We start from the raw sequence: 15,596 nt of genomic DNA, 5'->3' as shown, positions 1-15,596 counted from the left end.
GGCAACCTTTTGAAGTAGGCCTGTTATCAGATACATGACACACGGACAGTGAACCGTGAACAAAATGTAATAGGAAAACATACTATGGTGTGACAGCGTGATGGAGAAAGCGAAGCTGCACCTAACAACAAGAGAATAGTATCACAGGGCAAAAGTTGATGTGTAAAAGAAGGAAAAAGAGCGAGAGAGCGTCAAAGAAACAGCCGACGTGAGTGAGAGAAAAGAAGCCTGGCACATGGAGAGGCTGAGGAGAGCGCGACATAAAGCATTCGGGCGGTTTGTTTGACTATAATGATGCCACGTGGGATGTTATGCAGGATGCTGAAGGCAGTGTGTGTTTCTACAGAGGGCCTGGATAATTGGGACGTGGGAACAGAGGTGTACGGTCAAGTCAGTGTTTTGGGATTATGTTAAGGAGGCGACCCTGTGCTTTTGTAGTGCAGAGTGATGTGGCGTGACTGCGTTTGCATGCCTGTCATGTGAAACAGGTTACACTGACGGATGACAACTCTGTCAGGATAGGGATCAGATTGGTCCGGCTATTCGTAAGGTTTTCTCTGGTGCAGCATGTATTTTTGGAAGTCAGCCTGTGTCTGCTCTTTCAAATCAAACACAGAGCCAACATACTTTGAATAATACATCATAGAAGTGCAAACAAAGCATGCGTTCACTGTAAAGATTTAGTTTGTATTCATGTTGTTTCGTGTGTTTGTGAATTGAGCTTGCTACTGTTCACACATTTTTGTACCGTCAGAATATCAGTTTTCCACAGCTTCGCCACGACTAGCTCACACATAAAATTGCATTTGAACACTCAAGGGAAATATGCTGCAGGTCTGGCCAATCTCAGCAAAATATAGCTCCAGCCGGCTGCGTTGGAAGAATGAAACAATTCAAATCACTTGCGAAGGTTTAGAGGGTCTATACATAATGTATTGCAAGGTAAACTGTTAATGACGTAATGTTCAGATGCAGAATTGTTTGGGTATGTATATATGTAACCTGCTTCGACTCAAAGTCTGTGTCTTTCTGTCCCTTTTCATTTCAGTGTAAGCTTTGTTATCAAAATATTCAACTCTACAGTCTGTTAGGGGGTTGAGATGTGACCCTGACAAATTCCCACAGCATGACTGCAGTCATTAGTAATTGAAAAAAGCTTTTGGATACATACACTGCAGTATAAAAACTGTTATTCTGCATTATTATATAACATTTTTGGGCTGAATGCAATACGCTTTCCCACCAAATCTTGATTTGGATGGAAATGAGTTTGGGTTCATGAGCCTAACCTTAATGCAGCGCTCAGAGCTAGAGACCTATATCTCTGCCATGAGCAATGCATCGGTCTCTAACAGCGGTCTAACAGCGACCACCTCCTCAAATGCTTCAAATCACTGGCAGGCAGTTGGCGGGGCGGTCTCCTCCTGGTCCTGCCACAGTATCTCAGATGTGGACCGTTGGTTCAGGCTATTTTAAATCCTATAAACATTTGCAATGCCTCTATGACCAAACGGCATAATGGCATATCACTGTCTATTACTGTGAGGTTGTGACACGGTCTGGATTATTTTTATGCTGTGGTTTTACGATGAGTCACTAGTATCTCAAACCTTCTCTGGCGTGTGATGGTTAGGTGAAATACAGACCATAAGGTTTAATTACCTTACACACCAAACATCATATAAATTAATTAAACAAAAAGAGAAGAAAAAATCGAAAAGCCGATTTAATTTCAGTATGCACGTAATGTGCCACAGGGCTCTTTTGTAGCTTCAAGGACACAGGGAAATAGAATTGTTACAATACTGCTGCAATTCCCTCAACAGTTGTGATCCCAATGTGTAATCAACAGAGGATATTTTATCACTCTGTGTGCTCCTGGCTTTTTAATGCATGTGTGTTTGTATGAGGTCTTGCTTGTTGGCATGATATTTGGTAATCGTTAGTGGTCTTGGCAAGATAAAGACCTGGAAGCTAGCTGTTAATAAACATGTTTTTTTTCTGTTTAATGAGCGCTGGAGAGCATTTTATGTAAATATAAAAAAAGGTATTTGATATTGTTCTTCATTGTTTAGCAAGTTATAATATGATATGAAATAAGTTAGTGAGCCAGTCCCTTACAGCAGCACTGCAGTACTATACACATTTGAATTGAAGTTTTACTCATCATTAGGGCCACAACTGATGGTTATTTTTTATTGAATATACAGTTAACAATTTTCTTGCTCCATTAGTCAACCATTCTCTCTATAAAATGACAGGAAATCGTGAAACATGCCTGCTGACGTTTCCCACAGCTCAAGGTGACCTAACAGCTTGTTCTGTCATCCCAACAATTCGTTTTTTTTCGTAAATGAGGAAGAAATTCGAAGAGCTAATCGTCAAAAGGACCAGGACCTTATTGATCGTTTCTTAAAAATTGTTGTCGAAAATCTGTTCCAAACTTATCATTTGAAGGATGGCTCAAAATTGTGTTTTTCTCACACAGCAGTGAATGTTTTTCAGAGAGTAAACAGGTTAAACTGATATGATGTAGAAGCTTTTTCCTCTGGAGGCTCATGCTTTTTACCCAGAGCACTTCCCACCCAGGACACTATGTTTTAGGGAAAAGGAAAGGGTGGAAGGGTTAAGAGTTTCATTTAAAACATTTTCTTCTGGCTCCCTTTTGCACAAACTTAGAGAGTGCAAACAAATCAGTAATTTGACATTTTTATTCCATATATTGATAAAGATCTGCATCAAAATATACTTAGTGGTAGACAATCATGCTGATTTTGGAAAATATTTGAGTCATAGCATGTTTATGTCTTGACATAAAGATGGACTGTGAATAATCTAAAGTGATTCAGTGTCATGACCACGGAGTAATGGGAATAAGTTAAAATGCCACATTTTGCTTAGCGTTCATCTCTGCATGTGTCATCAAAGTTTGGGTTCAATTGCACAATGCAAGATGGTATTATAAAGATGGTATTATCAAAAAGTGTGTTCTAAATTTGTTGTGGCTTAATCTGCAATGCTGAGTGTAGTATTATGCGTACATTTGGCATTTTAGGTTAAATACCTCTCACACTGACGTATTTTCCTTCCAACTGACGCGTATATGTCCGCTGACAAAGGTCTCCCCATGGAGTATGTTTCCGATGATGCCTCACTCAACCAAATAAATGCATCACTATTAGCGCTGAGGTGACAGACGTATGTTTCTGCGTGGTCATTAAAAATGCGAACACTCACCCCAATTATCCCGTGCAGTGGCCTTTTAGTGACATAGCATTCTAATTAGCGCGATAAGTATCTATCTCTATAGAGAAAACTGAGAAGAGCAAAGAAATGCTATGAATGAGAAAGAGTGGTGGGAGTCATCGCAGCTCTGAGGCTCTAAGAGCTGTCCTTGTGTATAATTAACTTGATACGTTGGTTTAAGTGTGTAGAAAAATATCTGTAATTGAGTCTTGTCTCTACAACTGTAAATTAGTCAGGAAATCAACACTGCAATAGAACTAGTATGCATTACCCCATTAGATCTTGACAGTTCAGACAAGGTCGGTGAACGTCTACAGTTATTTTCTCGTGCTGGATCTGTAAGAGCCGTTATTGTGATCTCTAATGTCTTCAGGAGACACAGCTTAGAGTTGTTATTTTTTTCTTTAACAGAAAAAGAGAGTATAACTCAGATTGAGCTTTTACTCTCAACTATTTTACTTGCCTTATTTCATGGTAAATTGCCTTATTTCATAGTAAATTGCCTTATTTCATAGTAATGCTAAACATTCCTGCACCGTAAAGTAAGCTCAAGCCCCTGGAATGCCATCCTGAATGTGGTCACATTGTCAGTGAAGTTAATCTCCCATTCGTCATGGATTACCTTGAAAGTGGTTCATGTTCTTAAATAGAAACTGACTTCAGCTTCTCAAACATAAGCTACAAAATATGTCGTCTTGTTTGTTTGCAACATCACATTAAGTTATGGATTTTGTTGTTTAGAATACATGATCTTAAAGAGGAAACTGTAAGAATAAATGCGACCTCGGGCTGTAGTAGAGCGATTCATGATGTAATTCAAATTCTGTTTTCGTGTGCATTTCTTTCTTTAGGTTTGGCCATGTCAGGTTAATGGTCCTTTCCTTAGTACTCACTCAGTATTGTATTATTGCTTCCCGTCTGTTCTGCAGCGACGGAAGACTAGACATCTGTGCTTTTACATTTTGTCAGAGGGTGAGCCAGATGAGCCAAAGTCTCTTTTCTTCCAGAAAATGAAGCAGCTCGTTGTGAATGTAGTGCCAAAAATGATTAATGAATAATTGTCATCAGCATTTATTTACTTTATCTCATTTGTCACAGACTATCACAAGTGTCTTACTGTATTATAATACTGAAATTGCCTTGTGTAATGCTGCCCTACTTTTTGTATCAATATTGATATTCACTGTAAAGAAAAAGAAATAGGCAGTGTGTGTGTGTGTGTGTGTGTGTGTGTGTGTGTGTGTGTGTGTGAATGTGTGTGTGTGTGCCTGTGTGTGTGAATGTGTGCCTGTGTGTGTGAGTACCTGTGAGTACAGTGTGTGACAAACCTCCACTCTTTTGTAACCACAGGCTTCTTCATATGAACTGAGCTGTCAAAAGCCGTTAAGAAAAATGACAAAATAACTCCAGAGACTTCTCTCATTTTTTTCTAACAAGTTCACCAGTATTACACAGCGAGAGCGAGGCACTATATTAAGACGTAGAGTGTAGGAAAACATGACACCACTCATGATTTAGGTCTCTGAGGCTTGCTGCCATCCTGCATCTGGAGGTAGGTTATTCAATTTTGGACATGGGAGGAGATGAGGAAGCGCCAACCACCACTACAATGCTGTGATGGGCATAGAGACTCCTGTCAATCAAACAAGAATGCTTTGAAATGTATCCCTTTTATCATTTTTATCTGCATCCCTGGTATACATTAGAAGCCTAATAAAATGGCTCTTGGGGGATATGCTGGCCCTGTATGGAGGGATCCTCTAGGAGCCAGGCATTATGCTGTGGTCATTAGTGATGAGTGGAAATTCAGTTTTGACCATCCAGTATGTCATCCACTTAGTTTAAACATATAAAGTAAAGAAATAAAAGTTTGCAAATGATGTAATATTTAAGATGTGCATTTTTATAGACCAAATTGTGTAGTTATCCACCTGAAAACTGTAAATGTATCATTAAGAACATGTAGTGATGAGCTACGCTGGAAGGTAAACACGAAAACATAAATTAAACATACGCATACCAGAACCTAATTTGTGAGAAGAAAATATGTGGAATATGTGCACTTTCGCTGAAATGGACTCGGTCAGAGTGAAAATCATGTCAAAGCAAACCTGTAACTGGTGTGTAACACATCTTTCGCGCTGAGATAATAATGATCGTGCTTTGTGTGCGCTAAGCAGGATCTATGGAAACATTCATCACATTCCTCTTTCTTAGCCCTCTCTTTTCCTCTTGGCTCTCCAAGCCGCTTTACATTGGCACCATATTGACAGTCTGCACAGGGTTGACAGACTGGATCTAGAGCGCGAGGATTGATTAAATGTTCCATTTGATCACAGACGTTCTGAATAAGATGGATGGCCCTGACAGAATAGATACAAAGGGGTGACTTGATTCCCATGACATGCACGTGCACACTGCTCGTGCCCAGACACAGATGCACACATTGAAACTGTCTGGAAATGAAGCAATAATTTCTTGATTTTTGCCTTTTGTTTTTGACTCCACAGATAAACCTGCAGAGGAGAATGAGGGTCACAGGTCTAATTACCCAGGGTGCAAAGCGTATCGGCAGCCCGGAGTACGTCAAGTCTTACAAAGTAGCCTACAGTGATGACGGGAAAACCTGGAGAACATACAAAGTCAAGGGCAAAGATGATGATATGGTGAGACACACGCGTGGGTACACAAACGCAGCGAATACACAACCCTTGTCATCTCTCCCCTCTATTCCTTCAGCCTCTCACTCTGTAAAACACAGACTGAGATACACACATGCCCACACTCGCACGTGCACACACGGCAACTAGAGACTGTGCACTCAGTCAAGGGCAGGGTGGAGGACATGATGAGATGGCTTTTTAATTAGCTAGCACACACCGGGCCCCATCTTGCTGCCCCTTACCCCCCTCCACTTTTATGACTTATAGATTGAATTTTTATACTATTTGGGGACGAACAGCCACAAGATAGGTAACACAGCGTTCTATCATTCCTGACAGCAAACCATGGCTCTCACAGCTCCGAATGACCCCGACTTCCAAACTTCTTTTCAGATTTGTTACCCGGAACAATGAGTCTGGACTTGAATATTCTGTGATCTCAGTTTTGTTCTTTTTTGTTCTTTTTTTAAAGCGTAAAAAGTCTACGTGTAAAATAGTGTAAAAATGTGTCCTACAGAAAGCAAGGATGTGAGTGAGATTGTGAGTCTAAATTTGCAAGCAGTATTTTTGGAGATGGAAGTTGTAGCCGTATGAGCAGACTGAGATAAACACCTGCACAGTCGGATCTGTCGGTGTGTTCGAGGTAGTCACATGCCCTGATTCTTGACCTAATATAAATCGGGGATTTCTGTTCACATTGACCTGTTGCCACCCAGTGACAGCTCCTACTTTCTTGTATCGCATGAAAACACACTGCTCTGTCTCTCCCTTGCTTTCTCTTTCTGTGTCGCCTTCTCTCGGCGCCTCACACATGCAGTACATCAGCCACTCATATCAGAGTTTCTCTGTCAGACTATCGCAGGTCTTTAGGATAAAACTCTCCAGAACGTATGGCGATATAATTGGAGAGCTAATTTAAAACACACCACTGTTCTTATGAATTGCGGGCTCAAATGGTGCGAGAAATTGTCTATTTTTCCCTGCAATTCTAGCTCATTGACCTTGAATGACAGCAATTTGTTGAGTGTGGAGTAGACGCTAGAGACTGCATAACGGCAAAACTGATCTGCTTCACCATCCTCCCCCGCCCCCATCTGCTGTTATTTCATCCCCTGCAACAGATTTTCAGAGGAAACGTCGATAACAACGCTCCATCAGCCAACTCCTTCACCCCTCCCATTGAAGCCCAGTACGTGCGCATTTACCCCCAAGTCTGCAGGAGGCACTGTACCTTACGCATGGAGCTGCTTGGTTGTGAGTTGACAGGTAAGGGAGCTGAGCATGTTTCATCCAACTGTACACACAAATTAAGGATGTAGTGATCTGAAAATCCACCACAATTGTGTCATGCTGCATTGTTTTATGTGGCAACAGCACTGAAAATATATAGTTATTTGGAGAGCAGGGGGGTTATGCGGTCAGGAAGGTTAGAACAAAAGTGTTTGTCTTTGTTGTTGTCAGGCTGTTCTGAACCACTGGGAATGAAGTCAGGCCATATCCAGGACTACCAGGTCACGGCTTCCAGCCTCTTCAGGACGCTCAACATGGACATGTTCACTTGGGAGCCTGGAAAGGCTCGGTTGGACAAACAGGGCAAGGTCAATGCTTGGACTGCTGGACGCAGTGACCAGTCACAGTGGCTACAGGTAAGACGTTATCTGAAGCTAAATGTGTTATCTTTTGTAGCTACTGTCGAGATTGTATCAATATATTAGCAGGTAAATGAGCGACAGGCGGTCAGGTTCCTGCAGATAGCTGGTTTTCGCTCTGCTGAAGGATTAGCTCTTTCCTCCGTTGCACAGTAATTGATGGTGTGTACATCGTAATGCATGCAAATAGATTCAATTATGCAGCATTGTATAGGGAGAGACTTCATTGGTGTGTACAGTGTGAGCTGTGGAGGAATTATATATCAAAATCCTCCCTCTATTAGCTAGCATTCAGTATTATTCATAACAACAGTCAGTAATAGGTAGGCATTTCTTTTTTCACCCACACTGCCTCTGTTTGAAGAGTTTAGCCCTGCTATCTTTGGCTGCAGCCCAGGCTTTCTATCTCTATGAAAACAGCCAATCCATTTGTTTTCATTACAGTAACTGATGGCTGAAAATGTCTCCTGAAAGGGACAAGACATGTCTCTAAGTGAACGTTTACACCCCAGTCTTTCTGCTTAATAATATGTGAGATTGATGGAGGCCTAGAGGGTTTAAGATACATATCAATCAGACTCAATCGTGCCCAGTTTGCCCTCACGTATGGCCTCATATATTGGATTATTGTTTTTGTTCTTTTAAGATAAAAGGCAGTAAATGCTCTTTGCTTTTATATAAAAAACCACATCTTACTTTAAGCTGTAAAACTGATAGTATAGAAGAAAATTGTGATATGGATCATCTTCTCAGGGTATTGAAGATCAGAGTGATTGCTTTGATTTCTTGGCCTTTCTGCTGCACTCGCTCCTCGCATACCGCCTCCCGGCAGTGACACAGTTAGCACTCTGTAGTCACGCTGACTTGTCTGGCTGTTATTAGATCGGCCGGGTCTTGAGTCAGATATGTTTTTTATTAAGCTGAAAGCTTTTTTGCCCAGGACAAGGGTATATGCTGGGCTGCGTGTCGGAGGAGACAGGTACTTAGGCAGACCCCATCCAGTCCAGGCCAGGGGAGCTCAGCTAAGCAAAATTGATTGCCGTGGGTAAAATAAAACTTGTGGTCTCATATTACATGCTGTGCCGGCTGGAAAGGAGAGATGCTGTACAGACGCATTGAGAAAATCAATGGCTTCCACTGCCAAGGACCATTTCTGCGCACACAGACATATACAATATCTGGCTTTTGGAAAAGTAGACATTAGGATTAAAGTGCTGTTTCACATGTATACAGACACAGCTGTTGGTGCTGACCACTTTTTTATATTTAGTGATTGTCGCATATGCATTTGTTAAACTCCCACAATCAGTGTCCTCTTCATACTGGTTGCCATGGCAAATAATTGATTCTCAGTGACATTACTGAATGACTTTAAACCTCACAAATTAATGGAATTAATCAGCCTTAATGACAAATTAAGTATTACTATTAATCAAGACAACTGGTCTGGTGTGCAGTGGAAGCAGTGGAAACATCCGACTAAATTTGTTTATCTATAGAATTGGACAAGATCTCATTTCAGTAGGAATTTCATTTAATGTTAAATAAATAAATGAGGAAATAAATAAATGTAAATATATACATTATATATATAGACAGTGGAGACAGATTTTTCTCTCCTGCTACTCTGAATACCTTCTTATAAAATAAGTATTCTTGCCATTTAACAAAACATAAATGTATATCCAAGCTCTAAAAATGTTCTGACTTCCTATTTTTTGTGTCTTATTTTTCATAGTAATAGTCGGTGGCCTTTTGTTGCTTCCTTAAGAATTGTATATCCATAACACGGAGACATGTCATAATACATGTCATGAACACTTACACACTGTTCCAATTAGTGGTAATGTCAATCATAGAAAAACACAACTCAAACATGCAATGAATCATCGAATGGAGAACATAGTTTTCAGCAGTTTAAATACTTACACAATGGAAATTGTGTGGCACAAAGCACTGTAAAATCTTAACAAAAAACACCTGTTTGTTTGGGGACTGTCCAAATTAAAGTTATTCTAGCCTGGCAGGAGATACAATTACACAGAGGTAGACCGAACCAGAATCTTTCAAGATGTTTTCAGGAGAGGAAGCTGTCAGACTGAACTGCAAGTGTTCCAGCTGGCATAAGCTGATTAGTTAATTATGCACATTAACATGTCCACATAGCAAAGAGAAATTACCAGAGAGACAGTAGCTACTTTTCAATTTCACAGTGTTCCTTTTAATGCAACACGCGCACTGCAAATTCTCTGGCAAGTAGTGTTCCAAGACTGTGAGGAGTGTTTTGGGGGGATTATGGTAAACATTCCGCAGACAAAGAAACAAACAAGGTTGGAATGGTGTGATTGTGTTTCTTCATTAGAGTTAGAGTCAACAAACTACTTAGCAAGGATTCACTTTCCTGGATTATGATGTTGAATTCTGAATCACATCTGATGTTTTGGGTAGCACTGATGAGGAATCCAGGTGTGATATCCTCCGTCAGGAAGCACAGAAGAGGAAAACAAGCTGCAGAGGATAAACACTCAATTCACACTACGACTGCGTGAGTCTTGTAAGAGTTGAGATCACAATTTTCTCAGGGATAGAGTTAATTTTCTTCTGTAAACAAAATAAATTATTGCTATTTGCACAATTGCATTATAAGTATAATATTATCTCTGGTAGTGCTAATATACATTTAACGTTAATGCGCGTTGGACGTTAGAAAAGCGGCAGGCGAGGCTTGTGTCCACCTCCAATGTAACCGACGTAGCCCAGCCTGACCTTCCATATGGCTTTGCGGTTTATTTGATTTATTGAGTTCAAGGGAGAATCTGTCGGAAGCAATTACAAATTCCAATTGAATTAGCCTCCAAACCTTTAACACAATTTTCTAAATGCTCTAATTGGGATCTAGCAGCAAATCTGTTTGCAAGAGGTTCCAGGCTGCAGGGGCAGAGAACATAAAAGCGTCTTTGCCCATTTTCAGTGCGAGCGTTAGGGACAGACCATTTAAGCACTAACATTAGGGACTAGTTTTAGGTGAGAAATACTGACAAAGATGAGAGGGGAGCAGACCAAGAATGGATTTTTTAATTAATTTGTACCAGTGAGTGTGTTAAATATAAATGTATTCAACAGCTTGTCACACTATGGTTATTGAAACATGGTTTATCCTTAAGAAACTGCAGAGGAGTATTGTGCAGGGCATTATTTCCCTTTGGACACAGTAACTCCAGTTACTGTAGACAGAATTGTGTAATATATAGAGTTTATCCTACACATGCACACTTCTCTCTTCAATGTATTTATTTTATATATTTATTATCTGGAGTTGAAATAAAGAGACATTTCCACACAAAATAATATGAGGATGAATGTAATATTTGAGTTGAATATTACAAATCTTCACTGATCAATTCAACATAGACCCACTTGTAATTCTTCGACATGTGAAGATATCAGATTACTAGTTGTTATTCATAGAGAGTTGAAAAGATCACATGTCTCAAATTCTTAGCATGTTTTCTCACACCCTTATAAGCCTACAAATCCCTGTGGCAAAGCAAAATAAATAAGAAATGGTTCTTGAGCTTGTTGTGGTCGGGTGCCATCTTTAAGCTTTGTACACAAGCTTAAAGAAAATATGAACCCTTAAGCTAAGCTACAGCACAGCGACTGGTCCCATTGCCCCCTAAGCTAGTGCAGTGCAGATGCTTCACTCCAGAAGAGATTTATCTCCAAACGCACATTATATGCTTTGCTGGTGTTTTCTTTCATAACAGGACATTTTCTTTTTCTTTTCCTGATCCAACCAAGCAGTTCAGGTGTCACACTCAACCTCTGCCGTACTGTATATGTCAGGTATTGTGTATGTTAGTGGTAGAATGGTTCACAAGTTGAACAAACAGAACAGATTCATAATACAATCAGGTACGTTCTACATAGCTGCAGCTCATGTCTTTGTTTCACAATATTTTTTGCCACTTTTTTCCTCCAAATTTGGAAAGAGCTCTCTAGTAACTACACTGTCATGTAAATTCACTTTTGGCTATTACCTTCTACTAACTTTCACCCAGTTCTACCCAGTGGAAGTCTTTAGTGCGGAGACAAGAACGAGAACCCTTAATAGAGTACAGTCTTTATAACGCATATCATCTACATCTGTACATTAAATAATGATTCAGTGTAAGTTCTCTTGAAATAACACCCCAACAATGAATGTAAAAATGTCTCTTGTGGACATTGATCGTGCAAAGTCTGTCACTTCATTTGCAACTTGTTTAATTTATTTGTATCCATCAAAGGTTACAAAACAAGCTATGAAAGTAATTTCGTTCTGGCGGGTCATTTGTTATCCCCTGTCTCCAAGGTTTTCACACCCAATTATCTCCTTAAAGTGATAAATATGCGTGCTGTGTGGCTGTGGCACCCTGATAATCACCTCTGCCTCTGATGATGCAGAGTGAGCTCAAACTTGAGTGTGAAAACTTTGAGATAGTTACCGCTATACAAATGATATATCAGTGCTAATTTGAAATTCGGCATATGGGTAGAAGTCTTTGTCACACATCAGTCATTTAGGTACCTGACCTGGTAATATAATGCCTCATTTCCACTGCAATGTACATCGGATGTTACTACCATGCCATCATCTTTACTGCGACACCTGAATCCTTTCATTGGCAACTAAACAGAGGAACGTCTGCACTTCATTAACTGTACAGCATAGTCTACGTAGTGTATGGTCAAGTGTACAGTGTAGTGTAGTTTTGAAAGCTACCATTTTTTAAAATCTATTCACGGTAGTTTGGCTTTTTCAAAATGGCAGGTTTGTGCAGGAAGTCCCGTGATTCGTGATGACAATTCTCTCTAAACAATCAGCAGGCTGCAGTGTTTTGACTCCATCTTCTGGTATCGGCTGGAGGTGGTACCAAAAAAAGTACCAGGTACTATACACAACTTTTGCCATATGGAAAACCAAAAAAAAGCGAGTTGGGTGGAGTCATGCTGTACCATGAAGTGGGAGTGCGGAATAAGTAATCACGGATAAGTAGATCGAAGGCCTTCATGTCAGATATTTACATGATGGGCACTTGTACTTGTTATTGCGTCTATGGAATGACTCAAATTTCTTCGACATGCATTCTAAGTTTCTACACTATTGACCCTTCAGTAATTATAATAGTAACAATTTAAGTAAACTAAAATTGTATTCGACATTGATGTTCAGATTGTAGTGCTGTCACTGTTTGGTTTGAGGAAGTGTTGGATCCAAAAGAAAGCAGTAGGCAGGATTATAATTTCACAGTTTTGTTTAATCGAAAGTAGAGCAAGAAAATCTCAGGAACCCATAAACTTGAGTAAATGTAAACCTCCATATGTAGAGCAGAGCAAAAGTAACAATTAAGCAAATGACTACTGCGAGAGTGGAGGTTTGCATTGGCAGATACTGATGAGGTAAATAGTGGCAGCTTAGCAGCTAAGGCACTGCCGGCACATGGGGGAAATGTGTCTCTCTGCTGGAACACACAGGGCCAAGGAGAAAGCACAGTGGGAACCTATAAACCCAGACAGGAGAGACAAAGACAAGTGGAGAGTCATAAGTAAAGTGACCTATCACAGTCACAGCTGTATCAAGCCTGTGGAGTCAGTGTTATTACTCTAGCACCAGTTTAGCTGGATACATTTCTTTATTGCCAATATCATATTTTATTTCCACTGGGGTTGTAGCAGGATGCAAAAGAATGGGGTTTCAGATTATTTAGGAAATGGTGGTAGCCGAATACCGAATACCTACCATGATGATCAGGGTGGATCAATATACAGTATGGTGCTATGATGACACATTACTTGAGCTCAGAAGTGCAGGTGAATATTTTGAATAGAGTGTAAGATTAATACATGGCACTGTCACAACAGCTTAATTTACTTTTACTGGTAGAAGTTGGCATTTATCATCGCGGTGTGACAGAACTGGGTTGCAGCCATTTGTTTCCAGACTTTGCTGGTAAAAATGTCTGTACAGTAAATGAAGCCAAGCATAGAGGTGGTCCAGACATGACATTCACACTTTTTGGATTCAACAAAAAAATGATGACCTTGGAACCATGTAGAGCATGGTCTTTAAAGAGACTTGTGGAAAAGACGAAGCAGTAGAACATGCCATGAAGAACATTGTTGTTGACTGATTTAAACACAGCAGGAGGGGGGTAAGAGATCCTAAAAGGCGTCATCAGCAGTTTGAATCTTCCACTCATTGCCTTCATTCATGAATGTGAGATGATTGACTTGCACAAGCCAAGCTTTAAAGTGAGATAAAAGGCACATGATAGTGTTCTTGGTGGTTATAGTGTTTAAAACTCTATAATCAACGTATACAAGAAATCTGTCCCTCCTATGAAGAAGAACCCAGTGCCAGTAGGCAAAGGATGAACTTTGCCCTCTTAATGTATTTCTCCATGAGTATCATTTTTGGGCCAGCAAAAGAGTACAGTTTTGGCAGGATTAGTGCCTGGCAGAATGGAATGATCTGGGCAAACGTGGTCTCTCAATGTTTATTAAGATGACAGATTTGCATACTCAAAGAACACTACAAAGGTTTGTGAGATCCCCTAAGATAGTGATGATAGGAGAAGATTAGCATACTTTTAACATGTAACACAGTAGTGCTGGCTTTAATCAACAAAGAATCCCCAAGAGAGAAATGTGAAGGTCCCTTAATATTGTTCATCCAAGGCACTGGCTTCTACTTAGGACGGGTCGTCCTTCAATCAGAGGAGCGACGGTTTGATCCCCGACTCCGCTAGTCCATGTCGATGTGTCCCTGTGCAAGACACCTAACCCCAAGTTGCTTCCGTAAGCCATGCCTACGGTGTGTGACTGTTGTATACAGGTGGCACCTTGCATGGTAGTCCCTGCCATCAGTGTATGAATGGGTGTGAATGGGTAAATAAACATGTAATATTAAAGCAAATGTATATAGGCCATGTTGGTTTATTCCACAGTGCAAAGAGCTTCTTGGATCCAAAGTCTACCAGCACCAAGGGGGGTTTCACTGGTTATACCAGAGGAGACTGCAGCAGGCTGAATGTCAGAGAACAGTCTTGTCATGTTCAGGCTGGGCACAGTACAAGCTGCACTTCACAGAGATGCAACCCAACACTTGATCTGGGATCATTAATCTTGTTCTGCCCAGCTGCTTTGGGTCACCTTCTCCTTGACTGTTGAGTGACAAAGTCTTTTCTGTCCCATTAATCTGATACAAACAGTTGCAGACTCAAATACCAATGAAATACAATTTGCATAGAGCAAATAGCATAGAAATAAATCTTGCTAAATGCAATGTTAATGAATTCCACTTCTAAGTGTAGCTTTTACTGTGCTCACAGTTCTTACAATTTGAAACAGTAATAAATTAGATCAAATGAATGTTGCCTTTCCATAGAGGAGAATACCATAGAGCATTCAACTATTATCAATTAGTTTGTCTTTATTTTACCTAAAAACAATGACCTTACATAATACACTTTGCTTATCATATAGATGTATCCGAACATTAAAGTTATCAAATTAATTTCAGAAATAGTTTTTATTGGAATAATCTTGATTAAAAAAATTAGAGTTTGGAATCCTAAATACTGTTTTAACCCTTACATGACCATACGGTGAGGTTTGTGCTCAAAAGTAAATTTGTACTGTTTCAGTGTAAATCAGGTTTCCCTTTTTTATATTCTTTTTAATTTCTGCAATTGGCAGGGATCATCACATTGTAAACATTAACATTTTTTTATTTAATAGTGTTTTTCAAAATAACAATGAATTACAATGGCAATAATTAATATACCGCTGAAGTAAATTATTCCAGCTTTTGCAAATGGTTCCTTAACCATCAATGCTTGTTGACACTTCACACTTCACATTGTCCCATGTGGAGTAGAGGCTAGAAAGAACAATAAGGAGACATAATGCAAGATTGATTCCCACTCAGTGCCTGTGAGCATGCATTTGTTGTAATCAAACCGGGTATTATCATTACACCAATTTTGTCGAGCAC

General features: G+C 39.9%; 1 protein-coding gene across 1 annotated transcript in view; it reads left to right on the top strand.

Annotated features, from left to right (window-relative positions):
- edil3a (EGF-like repeats and discoidin I-like domains 3a) overlaps positions 1–15,596 on the top strand; it is a 125,921-nt gene that overhangs the window by 93,770 nt on the left and 16,555 nt on the right. Inside the window, exons 6-8 of the mRNA XM_076099358.1 lie at positions 5,757–5,912; positions 7,031–7,175; positions 7,371–7,555. Coding sequence (XP_075955473.1) covers positions 5,757–5,912; positions 7,031–7,175; positions 7,371–7,555 — 486 coding nt within the window. The remainder of the gene's footprint in view (positions 1–5,756; positions 5,913–7,030; positions 7,176–7,370; positions 7,556–15,596) is intronic.

The sequence above is a fragment of the Anarhichas minor genome, unplaced genomic scaffold, assembly GCF_050575085.1.
Source record: "Anarhichas minor isolate MPS153535 unplaced genomic scaffold, ASM5057508v1 ptg000025l, whole genome shotgun sequence".
In the NCBI taxonomy this organism is placed as follows: Eukaryota; Metazoa; Chordata; class Actinopteri; order Perciformes; family Anarhichadidae; genus Anarhichas; species Anarhichas minor.
Note: the sequence above shows the minus strand (reverse complement) of the source record. Positions and strands in the feature narration are given on the sequence as shown.